The sequence below is a fragment of the Lissotriton helveticus genome, chromosome 8 (genome assembly GCF_964261635.1).
Source record: "Lissotriton helveticus chromosome 8, aLisHel1.1, whole genome shotgun sequence".
NCBI classification, from domain to species: Eukaryota; Metazoa; Chordata; class Amphibia; order Caudata; family Salamandridae; genus Lissotriton; species Lissotriton helveticus.
This window is the reverse complement of record NC_136069.1, coordinates 464128367-464147418: the sequence shown is the minus strand read 5'-3', so window position 1 is coordinate 464147418 and position 19052 is coordinate 464128367. Positions and strand designations below refer to the sequence as shown.

The 19052-nt window shown below is 44.7% G+C and overlaps 1 protein-coding gene across 2 annotated transcripts in view; it reads right to left on the bottom strand.

The window, feature by feature from the left end:
* FNDC3A (fibronectin type III domain containing 3A) overlaps nt 1-19052 on the bottom strand; it is a 1256364-nt gene that overhangs the window by 525854 nt on the left and 711458 nt on the right. For both annotated transcript variants that reach the window (XM_078657339.1, XM_078657340.1), the window contains one exon: nt 11940-11993. In XM_078657339.1, the coding sequence (XP_078513465.1) occupies nt 11940-11993 (54 nt within the window). The remainder of the gene's footprint in view (nt 1-11939; nt 11994-19052) is intronic.

The following is a 19052-nucleotide window of genomic DNA, read 5'->3' as shown; positions in this document are numbered from 1 at the left end:
TTTCACAATTATGCAAAGGCATTTCTACATTTGTAAATGTCCATTGTGTACATGTTTTACAGGTACATATGGGAAATGTGTTGCATGTAGTGAAAATGCAATCATCAGACGTAATTTGTGCCAAGCTAGGGAAGACATAATCCTCCACGGTGAGTGACCCAGTGTAACTATGGATTAGTTACTTACCTGTAATCCTAGTTCTCATCCAGGGGTATACTCATCAAAGTCATAATCTATGGATAATCCCCGCCCATGGGCGGGATCCCAGAGCATATAGAAAATACATATATATACATATATATATATATATTACCTACTGGCGGTCGCCAGTAGGTATATATAGTTAGGATTTTTTCTCTATGGGATTTTTGAAAATTCTATGTCTAATAACTTTGGCGTTTGTGGACGGAATTGGCTGAAATTTTCAGGAAAATGGAACATTTTGTTTTTGAGCAGCCACTGAAAATTTGGGGGGGGTTTCGTCAAGGGGGGGGCCGAGAAAAAAGGGGGGTCCCAAAACGCGTTTTTCCCATGTTAATTTCCATAGGGCGGTTGGCCTCACTTTTAGCCCGAACGGCTGAATGGATTTGCACGAAACTTGGCAAAATTGTAGGGACTGTTAGCCTGATGTGCCTTTGCTAGGTCTCAAGATATGTGCTCCAGTGGATTTTGAGAAATTAACGTTCAAAAAAAGATATATATCTGTAAGCGCGCTCCGGGTAGCGCTCCGGTTCGCGTACTTGACGCGTAACGGAACTTCGCGAAGCGAAGCTGATTGGCTCTCCGGTGTCTGTCAACATTCTAAACAGTCCGGAGCGGCCGCCATCTTGTCTCTCGGTAGGATCGAGAGACAAGAGGAGGCCAAAACAAAGGGGGAAATGACCATAAGGGGGCATAGTAGATCCTCCCTGACCCCCTAGGTTTGATGTGGAGGCTTTAAAAGGGCCCCACGGGGCAAAAAAAAATATTTTTTTTTTCTTTGTTTTTGCGTGGGGAGCGCCCGGTACGCGCACCGGGAAGCGGTCCGAGGAGCGTACTATGAGGAAAAAAGAAAGACAGGGTATAAAAATTTGGCCAATTTTGTTATAAATGGAAGGTAGTTCTGAAAAGAACTGTTTTTTAATTATTATTTTTTTTTTAATTAATTTTCTGAACAATTTTTTGATTTTTTTTTGATTTTTGAAAACTATTTTGTGTTTTTTTGTGTTTTTTTAGAGGAAATAACAAAAAAGCAGGGTTTGAACATGTCTCAACAGGAGCAAAAAAAAATAAAAAGGATTCATTGTTTTCTCATCTTGTTGCATTTATGATTTTCTCCAGCTCGGTTAATCAAAGTAATACTCTTCTCTCCATAACAAATAGTTCCTCCACAATATATACAAACTATTTTGTAGTGTTCAAAAGGAGCTTGAATATTGTCTGGTCCGGCGAATGAGCTTTGTCCACTGGAGGTGCTGGGGATGACATTTGGGGGATTGGCAGCAAGATCCCTTACTTGTGCTTGGGAAAGATTATTAGGGTGCCATCGCTCCATGTGGCGAATCATTGTATGATTGCCAAAGCTGTATTTCTTGTTGGGGTTGCCACGAGAAAGTATATTTTTACATATCAAACAAGACACCTGGGGTGCATTGACCTTATTTTGTCCAGGTGGAATTTTAAAAAATTGCCATATGTACTGCTCTTTAATATGGCTCTGCCTTGGTGTTTCTGGCAGGAACTGCCTTACTTGCTCTTCCTCCTCCTCCTCCTATTCGTCCTCATTATCTTCCTCTCTACCAAAGTCCAGTGTTGGAGGTGGTCCTTTTGGTGGTGGTGGTGGTGGTGGTTGCTGAGAAGCACCAGCTGCAGCTATTACAGAAGCCATTGTGAAAAATAGGTCTTGCTCTCTGGAAGTAGAAAGTAAGAATGAGGTAAAAACAAGGAGGGGTTTTCATCATTTGGGAAAAAAAATAGTTCTAAACCAATGAAAAGTGTTATTTTTAGGTCACATGACCTAGCCTAACAACATTAGGAAACCAAAAGTGAAATGAACCAATGAAAAGTGTTATTAACAAGTCACATGACAAATCACATGACCTGTTATGCTTACGTTACGCGCTCCGCGCCGCGCCCCGGATCGCTTCCGGGAAGCTGCGCTTCGCGCTTCGCTTCGTGGACCGGAGCGCTTCCGGGTGCGCTGACGCGGCGCGTCATATGACGCATTACGCGACAACGCGATACTTCGCGATTACGCGATGCGTCACGATGTTGTTTTCTAACGTGGCAGTTGCGCAAACGGAACGTTTACCGGTTCGCGGACCAGGTCGCGGCAAGAAATTGAGCTAACGGGAAGCTACCCGGTTCGCGGACCGGAAGCGAAACAAAAAAATATATTAAAAAAAAGACATTAAAAAATTGTATTAAAAACATATAAAATATATTTTTCGATTTAAAGAAGAATACATTTTAAAGCTTTTGATATTTGCTATTAAAAAACCATTGAAATTCACTGAAAAAAACCATAGGTTATACACCATATATAATTAGGAATTAGCATTTACAAAACCTTGAAAATTCACTGAAAAAACCATAGGTTATAGACCATATATAGTTAGGAATTAGCATTTACAAAACCTTATTTTACTCACACAAAACCATTGAAATTCCATATATAGTTAGTTGCACTAACTATATATCGCGCACCCGCAATCCACTGCTGATGATGTCACATATTACATCATTCATGACATGGTCAGTGACATCACTGATGACATCACTGATGACATCTCAAATGACATCACTGATGACATCACTGATGACATCTCAAATGACATCACTGATGACATCACTGGTTTGACATTACTGATCACATCACTGATGACATCATTCATGTGATAATACGATGAACTTCTTCAGACTCTAATATAACCTTAGATACAATCAGTGTAAACAGACACTCACAGACTGTCACTCATCCATGAAGTTACACACACACCTAGTCAGTCATGCAAAGAATCAATCACACCTCCATTTTCTCAACTATACAGTTATACACACCTTACTTATTCAAACACATACTAACACATATTTACTCTCTTATACAATCCCGGATACAAGTTCACAATGATCCATACAGCCACTCACACATTCACTGGCTCTTATGCACAGTTATTTATATATGTCAACTCTCACATGTACTGTGTTTTACATATGTACTTACTTTGACATGTAGCACTGAGATATCCATTCACTCACCAATACACTCATGCACACAGTCAACCCCCATACAGCTGTTTCCACATGCACTTTTGAACCCATACATCTAGTGAATCAACTGCTCACACATCTATGCACAGAGTCATACACCTACCAGACACCCACACACACACTCAGTCTCCCATACAAATACATGGGCAACCAATCAATAACCCATATAGTTACTCATATAGCTACTGATCAACACATGCATCAGTTTACAGAACAAAAGATATAATGATGCAGAAATTAAGACAGTTTAGTCACTAACCCATGCACTCAGTGAGACACATTTAATCACTCACTCATACAGTCAGTCATGCACCTACTAAATCCTTCATCCAGACACTTATAAATCCACTCATTCTTCAATATGTAAGACATATTTTAACTTTACAGAAACATACAGTCATTGGATGTTGTCATCAGTGATGTCATCTGTGATGTCATTTGAGATGTCATCAGTGATGTCATCAGTGATGTCATCAGTGATGTCACTGACCATGTCATGAATGATGTAATATGTGACATCATCAGCAGTGGATTGCGGGTGCGCGATATATAGTTAGTGCAACTAACTATATATGGAATTTCAATGGTTTTGTGTGAGTAAAATAAGGTTTTGTAAATGCTAATTCCTAACTATATATGGTCTATAACCTATGGTTTTTTCAGTGAATATATATATATACATATGTGAAAACATATTCATGCAGCCTAAAATATTTCCAAAATGGCAAAAATGCTGAAATTACACAGGTTTGCATAGTAGCAGCTATACTCTCCCAACGCCTAAGAAAAAAAGAGAGCAGTTAACATTTGTCATATAACAATGCTTTATTGCCATAGAAAAACCTGTAATTGCAGGCATTTGGCAATAGGCTGCAGCAGAGTATAAAGAAAACAAAGAAAACTGACACCCTGCCTTTAAAGCATTAGAGTAGGGGTACCATGCCTTTAAGACCCTGCTCCCATGATGCACCACAGGTGGCAGTTATGTCAGCTCCTTTTGGAGGTGCATAAACACCTGAGTAAATCCATAAGTAACATACCATAATTTTGCAGTAATGCTCGTCCGGGAAGGTGGGTGGGTCGCTTATGACTTTGAGGAGTATACCCCTGGATGAGATAGGATTACAGGTAAGTAACTAATCCTTCTCATCCAGGTGATACTCATCAATAGTCAAAATCTATGAATGGAGTAGCAAGCCCATACCCAAAGTCTCGCGGACGAACAATCAAGTATACAGCAAAAAACATGAATTATCACATTTATAATGCAGTTATGCAAACAGATTCCTCAAAGTGGCCTGTCCAACTTGGGCATCGTCCTGTGCATGTGAATCTAGGCAATAATGGCGGGTAAAGGTATGTACTGAACGCCATGTAGCCGCCTTACAAATCTCAGATATTGGAATGTTGCGAAGAAGAGCTGTAGTAGAAGCTTTCCCTCTGGTAGAGTGTGCATGAGGTTTGCCCTGTTGAGCTTTGTTAGCTAATTGGTAAGACAGAGCTATACAGGAGACGATCCATCGGAGATCTAGAGAGTGTAAAGGTGTAAAGACCTCTCCGGGGGAGTGGTTGGTAAAGGAAAGAAAGTAGGCAGAGTGATGGTCTGATTGATATGGAAATCCGAGACCACCTTGAGTAGGAAGCCTGGATGTGTTCTCAGCACCATCCTTTTGGCATGAAACACTGTGTAAGGTTCCTTGCAACACAGGGCCTGGATCTCGCCTGGATCTCGCTCACCCTACGGGCAGAGGTGATGGCTACCAAAAAAGCAGCTATCCAGGTCAAGTGCTGCAAAGAGGCATTATGGATAGGCTCGAAGGGAGCACACATCAATTTGGTAAGTACAATGTTAAGCTCCCAGGGAGGAGAGGGGGACCTCACTGGTGGAAACACTTTCTTAAGCCCCTCTAAGAAATCTTTGACCACAGGCATGAGGAAGAATGAGGTCCGAGAAGGAGACGTCCTATAGGCTGTTATTGCCGCTAAGTGAACCCTGGTGGAGGGGTACTTCAGGCCTGACCTTGCCAAATGCAATAAGTAGGGGAGAATCACCTGCTCCTGACCTTGGATTGGATCAAGAGAATTGTCCATACACCAAATGTAAAATCTCTTCCACTTGAAAGCATAAGACTTTCTAGGGAGGGTCTCTTTAAGAATGTTCATGCAGTCAGCTGAAAGGTCTAGGTGGCCATATTGGATGACCTCAGGAGCCATGCCGTTAATCGAAGGAAAGGAAGGTTAGGGTGAAACACCCTCCCCTCGTCCTTGGTCAGCAAGTCTGGGCGGCAGGGCAGTCTCCGATGAGGAACCTCCGACAGCTGGAGGAGATCCGGGTACCACCACTGGCGTGGCCACTCCGGCACTATCAGAATCATCCTGGTGTTGGTCCTGTAGAATTTCTGTATCACCGCCCGGATCAGAGGCAGGGGAGGAAAAGCGTACAGCAATGTCTGAGACCAGCTGATCAAAAGTGCATTCTCCCCGTGATCCCTGCTGGGGGAATCTGGACACGAAGACGGGGCATTTTGCGTTTGCCGCGTCTGCGAACAGATCTATGTCTGGTCCGCCCCATTGTCGAAACACCTCCTGCGCGACCTCTTCGTTGAGCACCCAGTCGTGCGCTTCTACGAAGTCTCTGCTTAGGCCGTCCGCCTGAACATTCAGGATTCCTGGCAGGTGAACTGCCACAATGGAGGGACCTCTCGCCAGAAGCCAGCGCCAAATGGATTGAGCTTCCAGAGGCAGAACTCGTGACCTTGTGCCTCCCTGCTTGTTCAGATAGAACATTGTTGTTGTGTTGTCCGTCTGAAATTGAATGTGGTTGGTGCGCAGAGACGGGTAGAGGGATCTGAGCGCCAGATAGACAGCCCGGAGCTCCAAGAAGTTGATGTGGCAGCTTCTTTCTACTTCGGACCAGATACCTTGTACCTGAAGCTGGTCCATATGAGCACCGCAGCCGTGCATTGAGGCATCTGTTACCACTGTCTGCGATGGACGCGACTGATGAAATGGGACTCCCTGCAGAAGATGAGAACGTTTCATCCACCATCTGATGGAGTCTCTGACAACTTGGTGGAGGGAAACACGATCTTCCCAGTGGCCTGACCTCTGAGACCATTGGTCCTCGAGTGCCTGCTGCAGAGGCCTCATGTGAAGGCGTGCATTGGGCACAATGTAGATGCACGAGGTCATCGATCCAAGTAGTGACGACACTTGCCTGGCTGTTGGGCTTTGGGTGTCTAGCAGGGTGCGGCACTTCAGAAGCATGGATGACAACCTCTCCTCCGAAGGACACACGCTTGTCTCTGCGGAGTCCAGGGAGGCGCCCAGATAGTGTATTCGTTGGGTGGGATTGAGTACTGACTTTTTGTAGTTGACCTGCAACCCCAAGGAATGCATCAGGTTGAGGCAGTAAGCAAGATGTTTCTGAAGCAGAACAGGTGTGGAGCTTTTCAGGAGCCATTCATCTAGGTAGAGATAGACGAAGATCTTCCGCCTGCGGAGGAAGGCAGCCACCACCGCCATGCACTTGGAGAATGTTCGTGGGGCGAATTTGAGGCTGAACGGTAGCACTCGATACTGGTAGTGCTGACGGTCTATCTGAAACCTGAGAAATTTCCGATGCTTTACTGAGACAGGTATATGAAAGTAAGCGTCCTGCAGGTCGATTGCACACATCCAGTCTCCCTGGTGAAGGTGTGGAAAGATCTGGTGCAGGGCTAGCTTTCTGATAAATCTGTTCAGCAGACGTAGGTCGAGGATAGGTCTGTACTCTTTGGCTACTCCTCATTTTTGGACTAGAAAGTAGCAGGTGTATACTCCTTGATTTCTTCGCATGGAGGGACCTCCTCAAAGGCTTTTTAATGAGAGGGATAGAAACTTCGTCCTTCAACAGCTGACTTTGAATCTGAGGAAGGCGCTTGAATTGAGGGAACACTTGCGGAGGAGGAGACTTGGACCTCAGCAAGTAACCATGCTGCACAATACTCAGCACCCATCTGTCCTTTGTTATTGTTTTCCACTCTTCCAGGTGACACGCTACACTCCCTCCCACCGGAGTGGCGAACGGTGGAGGATGAAGCAACGACTCAAGGTTTGGGAGGCTGCTTGGAGCTGGACTGTTGTTTATTGTTATTGCCTCTGCCTCTACCAGGGCGCCTCTGCTGGAACTGAGATCTTTGCTGCACCTGGGAGGACCACTGAGGGGTTTGAACCCTCTGTTGGTAAGACCGCTTGTCGCCCTGACGGAAGCGCTTCTTAAACTCCTTGCGTTTCTCCAGACCCACAGCCCTACCAGTGTCCATCTCAGCCTTCATCTTCGTCATCTTGTCGTCAGCGTGAGCCCCAAACAGAGATGAGCCTTTGAAAGGGAGGTTTAGTATCTTCTTCTGAGCATCGGGCTTTAGGCCTGTGAGGCGCAGCCAAGCCGAGCTTCGTGAGCAGACTCCATGGGAGTAGCCATGAGCGGCGAGATCGGAAGCATCCACTGCAGCACTTATTACTTGGATGGCTACGAGCCCTCCTTCCTGTAGGATTTTGGTGAAATCCTGCCGGTCTTCTTGGGGAAGCTTCTCAGTGAAACATGTGAGAGAGTCTCAGAGAGATCTATTGTATCTCCTGAGAAAGGCAGAGGCACTGGCAACCTTCATGTATGACGCTGAAGTGTTGCACATCTTCCTCCCATACGAGCCATTTGCTTACTATCCTTCTCAGAGGGCACCGAGGATGAGGTGGAATCGGAGTGGGATTTCATGGCTGCCGCCACGATGACCGAATCAGCTGGTGGATCAGTCCTGAGGAACAAGGGGTCCTCTGCTGGAGCCTTGTATTTTTTGGTGATTCTGGAGGGTACAGAACCCAGCGTCGCAGGAGTAAGAAAGGTGGCCATAGCCGGTTCCAGGAATCCGGGCACCAAAGGTAGCAGCGGTCTGGGAGCTGTCCGGTGATGCAGGGTATCAAAGATGATCGGAGTGGGAACCACCGGGGTATGCAAAGAGATGTTAAGTTTATTTGCCCCCTACCCAGAACATCTGTAAAAGTAGAGTTGTCATCTATGGGTGAAACTTGTGAAGGCGGTGTGGAGGAGAAGGTCGGGAGAGTAGTCCCGGACCGTATATCTTGCAGACGAAGACCACGTAGGAGATCTTGTGCGCCTTCTCTTATGGGGCCTGTCGCGATGGCGGCTGTGCCGACCCCTGGATCTAGACCGATGTCTGTAAGGCGATCTTGGCCTGGAGGGTGATCTTGGCCTGGAGGGTGATCTTGGCCTGGAGGGTGATCTTGGCCTGGAAGGTGATCTTGGCTGGCAGGAGATCTTGGCTTGGCAGGAGATCTTGGCTTGGCAGGAGATCTTGGCCTCCTAGGGGGAGACTTTGAAGGTCTGGCCGGAGTGCTCGTCCTTGGACCAGATGGTGAGTACGTACAGGAGTAATCTGAGCCCGGACTACTGCAACCACCAGATACAGCACCTTGCGGATGGCGGGGAGACAAACTGTGGGATTTCCCCTCCGCAGATTTAGGGGATAGTTCTGGAGAGAACTCCACAATATGCAGCCCAGGAGACGTTGACGGGTCCCCTGACGATGCTCTGGACCCGGGACCTGACTACCTCGGGGACTCCGCAATACCTGTGACCTCTTCCCTCGACATTGAGTGCTTCGACATCGATGATGTCTGACTGACCATCGTCGTTGAGCGAGATCTCGATGGTCTCAACATCGATCGACCACGACGTCGATCTGCTATGACTGCGATTCCACAGCGATTTTCCATGACGTCATGTCGACGGCGACTCTCCATGGCGCCGGATCGACGTCAATCTCCTCAACGTCGAGTGGTAGGATCTCGACGGCGGCACGCCAGCCAGCGGCGATATGTCAGCCGTCAGTACTCTTGACGCTGACCCCCTCGAGGGTGGCGGAGAGTGTGTCGACGGAAGCCTCGACGTCGACGGAGACTTGGACTTCTCAGCAGCCACAGACTTTGAGCCCGAAGTGTGGTGCCTCGACGCCGACTTACTTGAATGCGGCGCAGACTCTCGACGTCGAGACGGTGTTCCTGAAGAGTGTCTGGGCCTCTTCGACGTCGACGGTGAATATCTTCTCCTCTTCCTGGAGTCAGGAGAAGAGGAACGCCGCCGTTTGTGGCCTTGCTTGCTGGAAGACTATGTCCTGGGGCCTCCATGGCCACCCACCTGATGACTCTTGTCCTTTTCCAGCATAGCATGGAGTTTAATCCGTTCTCTGTCGCGCAAGGTTCGCCTGGAGAACTTCTGACAATGGTGGCACTGGTCAGGATTGTGTGTATATGGAAGGCACACAATACACACCGAGTGTGGATCTGCCAGTGCCATGTTTCTTGTCACAGGAAGGACACTTCCTGAATAAAGCTGGCCTTCTGACTTGAAAAAATCTGTGGAAGTCGCCAAAAACAGTAGCAGAAGCCTTTATAAACCAGAAAATGTCGAATTTTCTGAAAAATTCGCTTCAAAAAGCAGTTTTAGTCAAAAAAATGAAGAGCTCAAGCTCCAGGATCCTTTCAGAAGGAGCCGGAAAAAGAACTAACCTGTGGTGCATCATGGGAGCAGGGGGTCGCCTACATGTCTTAAAGGCACGGCACCCCTACTCTAATGCCTTAAAGGCAAGGTGTCAGTTTTGTTTTCTTTATACTCTGCTGCAGCCTACTGGCAAATGGCTGCAATTACAGTTTTTCTATGGCAATAAAGCATTGTTGTATGACAAATGTTTACTGCTCTCTTTTTTCCTTAGGGGTTGGGAGAGTATAGCTGCTAATATGCAAACCTATGTAATTTCAGCATCTTTACCAATTTGGAAATATTTTAGGCTGCATGTATATGTTTTCACATATGCATATATATATATATGTATATAAATGTATTTTCTATATGATCCGTGATCCCGCACATGGGCTGGGATTATTCCTAGATTATGACTATTGATGAGTATTCCCTGGATGAGAACTAGGGTAACACGGAAGAGAGTGGATGACCAGCTATTCACAAGACCCAGAATCTGGACTGAGATTCTGCACTTTGCAACAGAGGCATGGGAATTTTACAGTGGGGCGAGAGTTAAACGTGCCATATCCTACACTCAGCATACACTAGGGAAGTGTCGATATGTCTGTGCCAATGGCTCCCCTTTGACATGGAGAGGAAACTTGCAGACACAAAGCGGCTCTATGTACACATATCAGGGCAAGTGGATGGTAGATGACTTTACCCGCTGGGCCTGTATTTTCTCAACACCAAATAGGTCACCATCTCGCCACTAATGGCCGTAGCTCAGCATGAACCTCTCCTATTAGGGAAAGATCTTGTGTTATAGATGTGATTCTAAACAAATTCAGTCTGCCCCTGCCAGGAGCACCCACTAGGAAACTCCCCGACAGACTGGCTGACAGGCTGGGACCCGCCTGAAGTATAGAAAGCAGCCTACCCAACACAATTGGAATATTCAGACTAATCTCCCAGAGGAGCGCGTACTCCGGTTTACCTTTTCTTACCTTCTAATGTATTAGAAATCGAGCTTATGCTAACATGAGCCAATATTGTGATTCCTTCCCATTTTTAAGTGACGTTGCAATACACCACTTGATCGTTGTTACTGTTCTTTTCCTGCTAGAATGAAGAATTGTGAGCTTTGCACTGAGAGAGGGAACACTCCGAGCCTTTTGAGGGTCAAATGCCAAATCAATGACAGCCTAGCTGCCTCAGATCGTACTGTATACAGTGTTTCAACTCGCGTTACCTGAATAGATTCCGAGAATCTATGATTCTAATGTAATAATATTATGAGAGAATCTTCAAACGTACTCTAGTACATTGCTTCTTCTTGCTTATTTCACATTGGTGCATATCCTGAGATCCATGTACTTCTGCAGTAATGTGTGAAATCCTCTGTCTAAAGTCCTTTAAAAGGACGTACTGTTCCTCTGTTTAGAGGAACACAATTTTCAATTCTAATATAGTGAATCTGTGCTAGATTTTTTATTGGACTTTACAAAGTCCTTTGCACTTATAATCAATATGTCTTGATGCTAGTTTTATCGATGGTCTAATACCAATTGTAATAATTCTTTATATCAACCTTTAAAAACTTTGGCCTGTGTATGTCATTCTTATTGAGAATGTTACAGCTTTAATTCAGTATGTGAACTCACTGGTATCAGGGAGCATCAAAGGCTGTATAGGGACTATACTGGTCCCGGTCCGAGCTGTTGGCATGCTCTTGGGAAGATAAAGTAAGATAGGTTGGCGCGCTGGCACACGCATTAGACACCTTTATAGATATGGTTTTCATAACAACACACCTACAGCGATTGATAGCCAGAGTGGAGTAAGTCACGAAAACATTGTGTGAGAACAACCCGCTGCTATTTGTGCTACAACGGGGCCGTAATGTCATGCACACTTAAGGTGCAGCCACCACTCCTCTTCCCTCGTCACAGTAGCCTGGCCCTGCCCTAACAACCTGGCTGCAGTGCAACTGCAACACTAAAAATAAAATGATAGGACTAGGAAATATTCCACTGACAGTTAATTACATTTTCTAGAACAAAATTAGTTGTCTAGCTGGCAGTTGGTTGTCTAATAAGTCGAATATCAATGATCAAATAAGCATCTACAAAAGGTTTAACATTACCAATTTATAAAAACAAAAACTACTTACTTCATCCCACTCCAGAAGATAGTTGTGTATTTTAGAGCCATTGTCACAAGATGCCTGAAAATGAAAACATACATTGTAAAGAATTTACAGTGTTTTCTATTTAAGGGAAGAACAAAGCTGCAAACTCGGTTAATGTGCGACCTTTATTGCTTTGACTCCCCCTAAAACAATATTATATTCGTCAATGGGCTATTCAATTTGAAGAAGTTTGACTTGGTTTTCTTCCTATTCTCGACATGCACTACTATGCAGGGGTGCAACGAAATGTTTGCATCTAATTTCTTTCTTTTTTTAAACGCAATATAGAATACACATTTTACAGGGTAGTATGAAAGGACAGCATGGAGCTACAGTGCTCCTGAGCAGCTATCCTCCATGCTCCCTTCTAACCTGCTCACAACAGTACCCTACAATTAAGAAGAAAATGGCAACTTAGAGCTGTGACCACCGGGATCCCTGTGTAACATGGGTAATGTCAGATGCCACAGCAATAGGAAGCAAGCTGGCTTGAAAAGGGGAAAACTCTGGAGTAAACACATGTTAGTGAGTTAGTGCACACCCTCCCCACCTTTACTTCCACTGAACTAAAGAGATGCTTGCAAACTGGTGGCTCTGACACACTCTGGAAACGTAGGTCAGCACAAGGAGTGTGAAAGGTTTAACTGCTTGGAGTCACAGTACAGGAACAGAAGATTAACATCAGGATTAAGGATAACAGAAAATGAGCCAAAGAAGTACATTATCATATACAGACTAGGAAGTAGTGACAGTCAGGACCCTTGTGCCCGCATTTCTTAGATGGTAATGAGATGTCTAATTCCATGCGGCCGGGTGAAACATAAACATAGATGCCAAGTTAAAGAAATACACATAGTAAATAAGCTGGGCTGGTTGAAGCAGTTAGGAAAGCATGCTGGTGATAACATGTTTTACAGTCTACAGGAAGGTGATGATAAAGAGAAGGAGCCTAATAACTAAGACTAGTGGAATCACCAAGAGATAGGGATCCCATTGTTCTATATTCTGCCTCTTTCAAACTGTTAACTGTATGGGTATATTTCATTGCAACTGAGAAGAGGAAAGGGAGGAGGTGAAGGGAAAAACCAGGCACCTTAGATCTAGATAAACAGGTTGCAGAGTACTGCTTGGCCAAATATTGCATTACCTAAGGAAGGCTCTTCAATTTTCATCAGAGAGCGCCTGGGAATCCTAAGTACACCAAGTTAGCTTTGGTGGAGAGTGTCATGACACAGCGTAGAGGTTAAATTTCATTAAATGTCACATATATGACACTAGACATTTGATAAAGGTGGCTGTAGCTGCTGCCTGGATGGAATCATTAGACCCAGAGTTCACAAGATGATAGTCTGACAAAGGCAGAGCCCTCGTTCAGTTCAGACAGAAGCTCACGCAGCAAGGGAAATCAAGACTGTATAATATCTCCTTCTCTAAAGAAGAATGGGGATGTGGGAAACTACTCTCTCTCATGGCCTGATTTAGAGTTTGGTAGACGAGGTTCTCTGTCACAAATGTGATGGATATCCTGTCCGCCTTATTACAAGCGTCATTGGATACATATAACGATACGCTTAATACAGTGGATGGGATATGTGCCATGTTTGTGACAGAGTATCTTATCCAACAAACTCTAAATCAAGCCCTTAGTCTCATTCTCCTAGTCTAGATCAGTCGTCCTCAAACCTTTTTATGTTAAGCCCCCCCATCTAATTTTTTTTACTTCTTTTTACTGAGCTTCGTCAGTAATCAGTGCTCAATTTCACAAGGATTTAGTGCCAGGGTACAAGGTACTTCAAATTAGTCCAGTGCACCTGGCACCACTCTCTTGCCACCTCAAATTATAGGTTTATGACCTAGTTTTACCATTTTAAAGGTATTTTAAAAAGATAATGCTCCACTAACAAACTCTGCATAAAAGAAACAGAAACTTTGCCACAATGTGGAGGATTCTAATAAATAAATAAAGTTGTTTATCAATAAGTGCCGGTGCTGGTAACTGGCAAATACCTGTGCAAATTAAGCACGGTCAGTAATTTCCAACTGCCCAGTTATAGTATTATTTACAGTGCAGTTTACAGAGTCCCGACATAAATCATGCCAACACCTTTGTCCCGTGCAAAACCAACAGTTGAATGACAGAATGCAGAACAATGTCATACATTCACCCCAGTACAGAGATCTGGGCCTAAATCCATCGTTTGTTTGCACTCCACACCACCCCAGTCAGACATGGCCATATGCAAATCAGCCTTGACCCTGTGCCTCATGGGAACAGTCCAGCCCGAACTGCCAAGCCATGTCTTTCCTGGACCGGAATCAAGCATCCTAGGACCGGTTTCTGGCTATCAGCGGTCTTCAGCCAGGATAGCTTGACTCCAGTGGTGTGGAGAGCATGGGACTCACGTCTGAGCATACCCATCCCGCTCGGGTGACAAATGCAAAACCAACAGTTGATGGACAGAATGCAGAACAATGTCATACATTCACCCCAGTACAGAGATCTGGGCCTGAATCCATCGTTTTTTTGCACTCCACACCACCCCAGTTCAGACATTTGTCCCGAGCAGCTTCCTCACCGTCAATTTCATATGAAGAAAAACAGGAAATTTACATTAGCAATAGTCTGAATACAGCATTTTCCACCATACTTGTCATTCAACGTGCTCTATTATTCGTTGGATCAACCAATTTAGTTAACATTTCTGTTCATTTGGCACGATCTCGCCCAATGTTATGTTATGTTATCTGTATTTCTAAAGCGCAGTCATTACCCAAGGGTGTCCTGGAGCTAGCACTGCCATCTGAACACGGGTTGAGATGGGAATCCTATAAACTGAACAGCCATTGTTTCAATCACTGCCTAAACGCCATTAGATCAAAGATAGTTGTAGTATGGAGAGGCACAGGCGACGAAGCTTCTCCGTCTTCAGTTGACTATTTTAACAGAGGGGACTGCCACCCTCTTCTGTCCTAAGGAGCGGAGGGCTCATGCAGGGAACATACCACTGAAAATGACGTTTCAGATATTTTGGCCCATTCCTTGAAGGGCATTAAAAACAGACTCCCACATTCCCTACAGCAGCCCTTAAAGACCTTCATCTGACCCTCACACACCTTCTGTACTCATAGACCCTAGGCAGCTCTCCCAGAACCATGCCTTTTACTGCCAGTCACCAGAGTCTCTGAAATATCCTGTACAGTTTATTGCATAAAATCTCCCAGTCATGAAGTATACAGCTGCAGGCTCAGTCTTTTTCTGCTGACCCTCAGATATTCACATCTTTGCTAGCCTTCAGGTCCACTTTCTGAGCTCTAAGAGACTCACTATTACCCTTAAAGCCTTGTGGAGACCATCCACTAACTTCAGAGTCCCTTTCCTGGTTGTCACGGAGCATGCAACTCCCTTCCCGCATGCCTTGAATTTCCAGCCTAATGAGCCTGAATCATCTACATTTAATGTACACCCAGGTACTTGAAATAACCTGCAGGTTCTAGAGTCTATTTCTTCTTTAAGCAAAATGCAAATTTTAAGCCATACCCAATCACCTATAGTACATAGAAAACATACATATGTACCTACATATTTGTAAATTATTTTAAATTCCACATGCTCCTACAATCTTGCAAGCTAAAAGCAATGTTAATGTGACTTCTACACAACATTGTATGTGACTAGAAGAACAAGTTACTTTCTTTTAGCAATGCTCTTTCTGGTAGAGACTGTTTAGCTGAAGATTCCTCACCTTTAGAATATTCCCCAGGCATCATACTGGATCCAGAACCTTTTCAGCTGTACCTCTGCGGACCAGAAGGTGGCACCCTGCGGCTCCATACTGATGCTGATCTGCTTGGGAAATTGAGTACGGGGTCTATATAGGCGCTACTTCCGCAGACTGATGTCATTGGCTTTCGAAATTATTTGAGCATCCAGACACAGAGCACCGAATGCAAACTGAATAGATTCCTAGATTTGGAATCTTACTAATAGATAGAGTCCAATCATAGAACGGGGAGGATTGGAGAGGTATCTGAGGCTAGATAGTCTCTATCAGAAAGAGTATTACAGAAGGTAATTAACCTGTTCTTCTGATAGAGACTTCTAGCTAAAGATTCCAAACCTTTGGAATAGATACTAAAGCAATACCTATTCGGAAGTGGGTATGTGAATTGACCTAAACCATAAAGTCAAGCAAGCAAAATGCCCTTTCCAGCAAACCTGACTGTCCAGGCAATAATGCTTTGTGAACATATGGAGGGACACCCACATACCCAAATGGTAAGTGTCTAGCGCAGGTACTCCATGTGCCAATGCAGTGGTAGCATCTTTGGCCCTGTTAGAATGAGCATGCAGTCTTTTCAGAGGCTGCTTTAATTACTACGTGTAACAGATCTTAATGCAAAGCACAATTCAGTGGGAGAATGTTCTCTTCTGCACTGCCTTGCCTTTTTCGTTCCTAAGAACCCCACAAAGAGCTGACCATCCACCTGGTGGCCTATGCTACAATCTATGTAGAAGCTCAGAGCTTTCTTGGGGTCCAGGCGATTAAGTCTCTGATTCTCCTTAGAGGGGAGAGATGGAGCACAGAACAGTGGCATGGTGATGAATTGACTGACGTGGAATAGCAGCACACCTTTCCGCAAGAAGGATCCTGAGTCGGCAGCACAAGTTTGTCTGGGAAGAAGGAAGTGTATGGTGAAGGGACACAAAGAAGCCTATGCTCACTGACGTCGTGCCATGGTGATGACAATGAGGAACGCAGTCTTGATAGTAAGTGTAGGTTCTTGTGCCTTATACAGCACAGGACAACTATGGTCCCTAACTGTCTCCGTAGTCCAGTGACGTGAGTGATTGGGAGTGGTTAATAAAATTCATGATGCAGTACGTGCCACTTATCGGTTACACTCTGAGAAATAAAGACGTATAATACCGAGCTCCGTGTGTGGCATGATTCATTTACAGGCAACCAAAAAAATGTCCCACCTTATTATTTGAATTGTCGGGCACTACTCTCATCAGGTGGTACACCATCCGTTCATGGGCGGGGAAGGAAGCAATTCCTTTTTATTAAATAACCCTCACACACTCTAGTAGTGTCATGCTTCATCATCGGGTTCACCCTTACTCCTAAAGGTCAGGGTGGGCTTGGCCATATTCCAGGGAGCACTTAGGAAAAATAGGCCAGGGGTTTAAAGATAAAAAAATCCTCCGTTAACTCCAGGTATCCACTCCAGGTATCCCTTTATTGGTGGACTTACAGGGGATATTAAAAATAAGGAAGTAGGGTTGTAAGGATGTAATGTTCCTATGACCCTAGTGCCAACATTTTTCAGCCCTTAGCGTTTGGTTCGAGTGGGTCCTGGGCTTTCTTCAGGGCAACTTAGATTCCCTCCCTGGATTGCAGTAAGGTAGTACCTCGTTTCTGATTAAATGTGCAGAGAGCTGCACCTAAAGACTGGTCTAGTATTTACTTATCCTTGATCTAGTACTTCGGCTGATTGTGTCCAACCTGTGAAAAACACTGTTTGTAACTGTTAGCTCGTGTCAACTCACGCTGCGCTCATATTATACATGTTACCAGTCTATGTGGATCCTCAGCGCGTGTTCATGCATTGTGTAAAATTTACTCAAACGTTTAGAGTACTTAGTGGGTGTCTGGACCCCCCAGACACACCCATGTGAGTGGTAGTGTCATTTGCACATTACCACAAAATCAGTGAAAATAGGCGTAATGGTGTATATCTCTACACCCCTTCTATACCATCATGCACCATTAAAATAATACACCCGGGTGTTTTGCCACTCATAGCCATATCGCTGAACATATGTGAAATATTATTATCTGTATAATGTTCCATGCGTCCTTACCCTACTGTGGTGGACTTATCATTTCTCAAGGAAATGTGGAGTGAGCGGTAGCCCTCTAGTCATACACTGATAATGTGTGACCAGGAGAGAAAAGGAGAGAGTAGTGCTTTTACCGGTCTCCGAGGGACATGTACCAAAGTACCACCGAACATGTCCGGCACATTCACAAACACACCTGCTCCTCTTTTATGTCAAGGATTCTGCCCCGATCATTCACCTACTTGGGTCTGCGTATCCCGGCTTTGTAGAAACCTGTATGCCGGGAACGCGTCTTATGTGTATGTTTGTCCCAGCGTTTCCGGCTTGGTCACAGGTGGAGTCCAGCCCCTGGCGCGCCGAATGACATCATCCATGTGGTGAGGGGTGGCGGACTACAAAGTCCTTAGGATATATGGGAGCTGTAGTTTGAAATGTTAGTTTCACCCGTATGTCTTCATATCGTATTGGTAGCGATCTTGAACAGATGCTCCAGACCGTATGTATATGTTGGGTCAATCAGACAAATGTTTGCTAGTTAAACATGACCCATGTTACCACATTAGCCATGCTTATGCGCGCACTTTCACGACCACTGTGTCTCATGCATATATCGGGTCAGTCAGACAAACACTTGCTAGGCATACATGGCCCATGTTGCCACATTAGCTATGCTCATGTGCGTAGTTTTACGACTAATGCATCTCAAAAGTAGACTTGGTAGAGGTACATGCCTATGAATCTTATGTATCTATAGAGGTTCACCACACACCTAAGTAATGTAATTAACTAATGGCATCTACATTATGGGTGCTGCTTCTGTATGTAAAGTTTCCTAATCCGTAAGAGAATGGTAAAAGTTCCCAGAATAGTACTGCCTCCCATTGCAGGTATAGTTTATTTGTGAGTTACTTGGCTGCATGGAATGGATTCGTTAAGTCCTTGTATATGAGTCTTGAGTCTATACACCCATCGTTGTTCCTTCTCTAGTAATCTTTGGGACACACCAATACCCCCCTTGAATTTCTCAATCACCGTCCATTGGAGATCGTGGTCCAAATGTCTCTTTTGAAGATAATAGGATGTGACTTTGGTTGATGTTATAGCCCTACGTACAGTGCTTCTATGCTCACTTATGCATGTCTTCACTTTGCAAGTAGGGCGCATCATATAGCCCTACCACGTCGCCTTTTTAACATTTCCAGCAAGAGAAGCGAATAAATCTTTTTTTCTACTAGCCAGGACATTTTTAA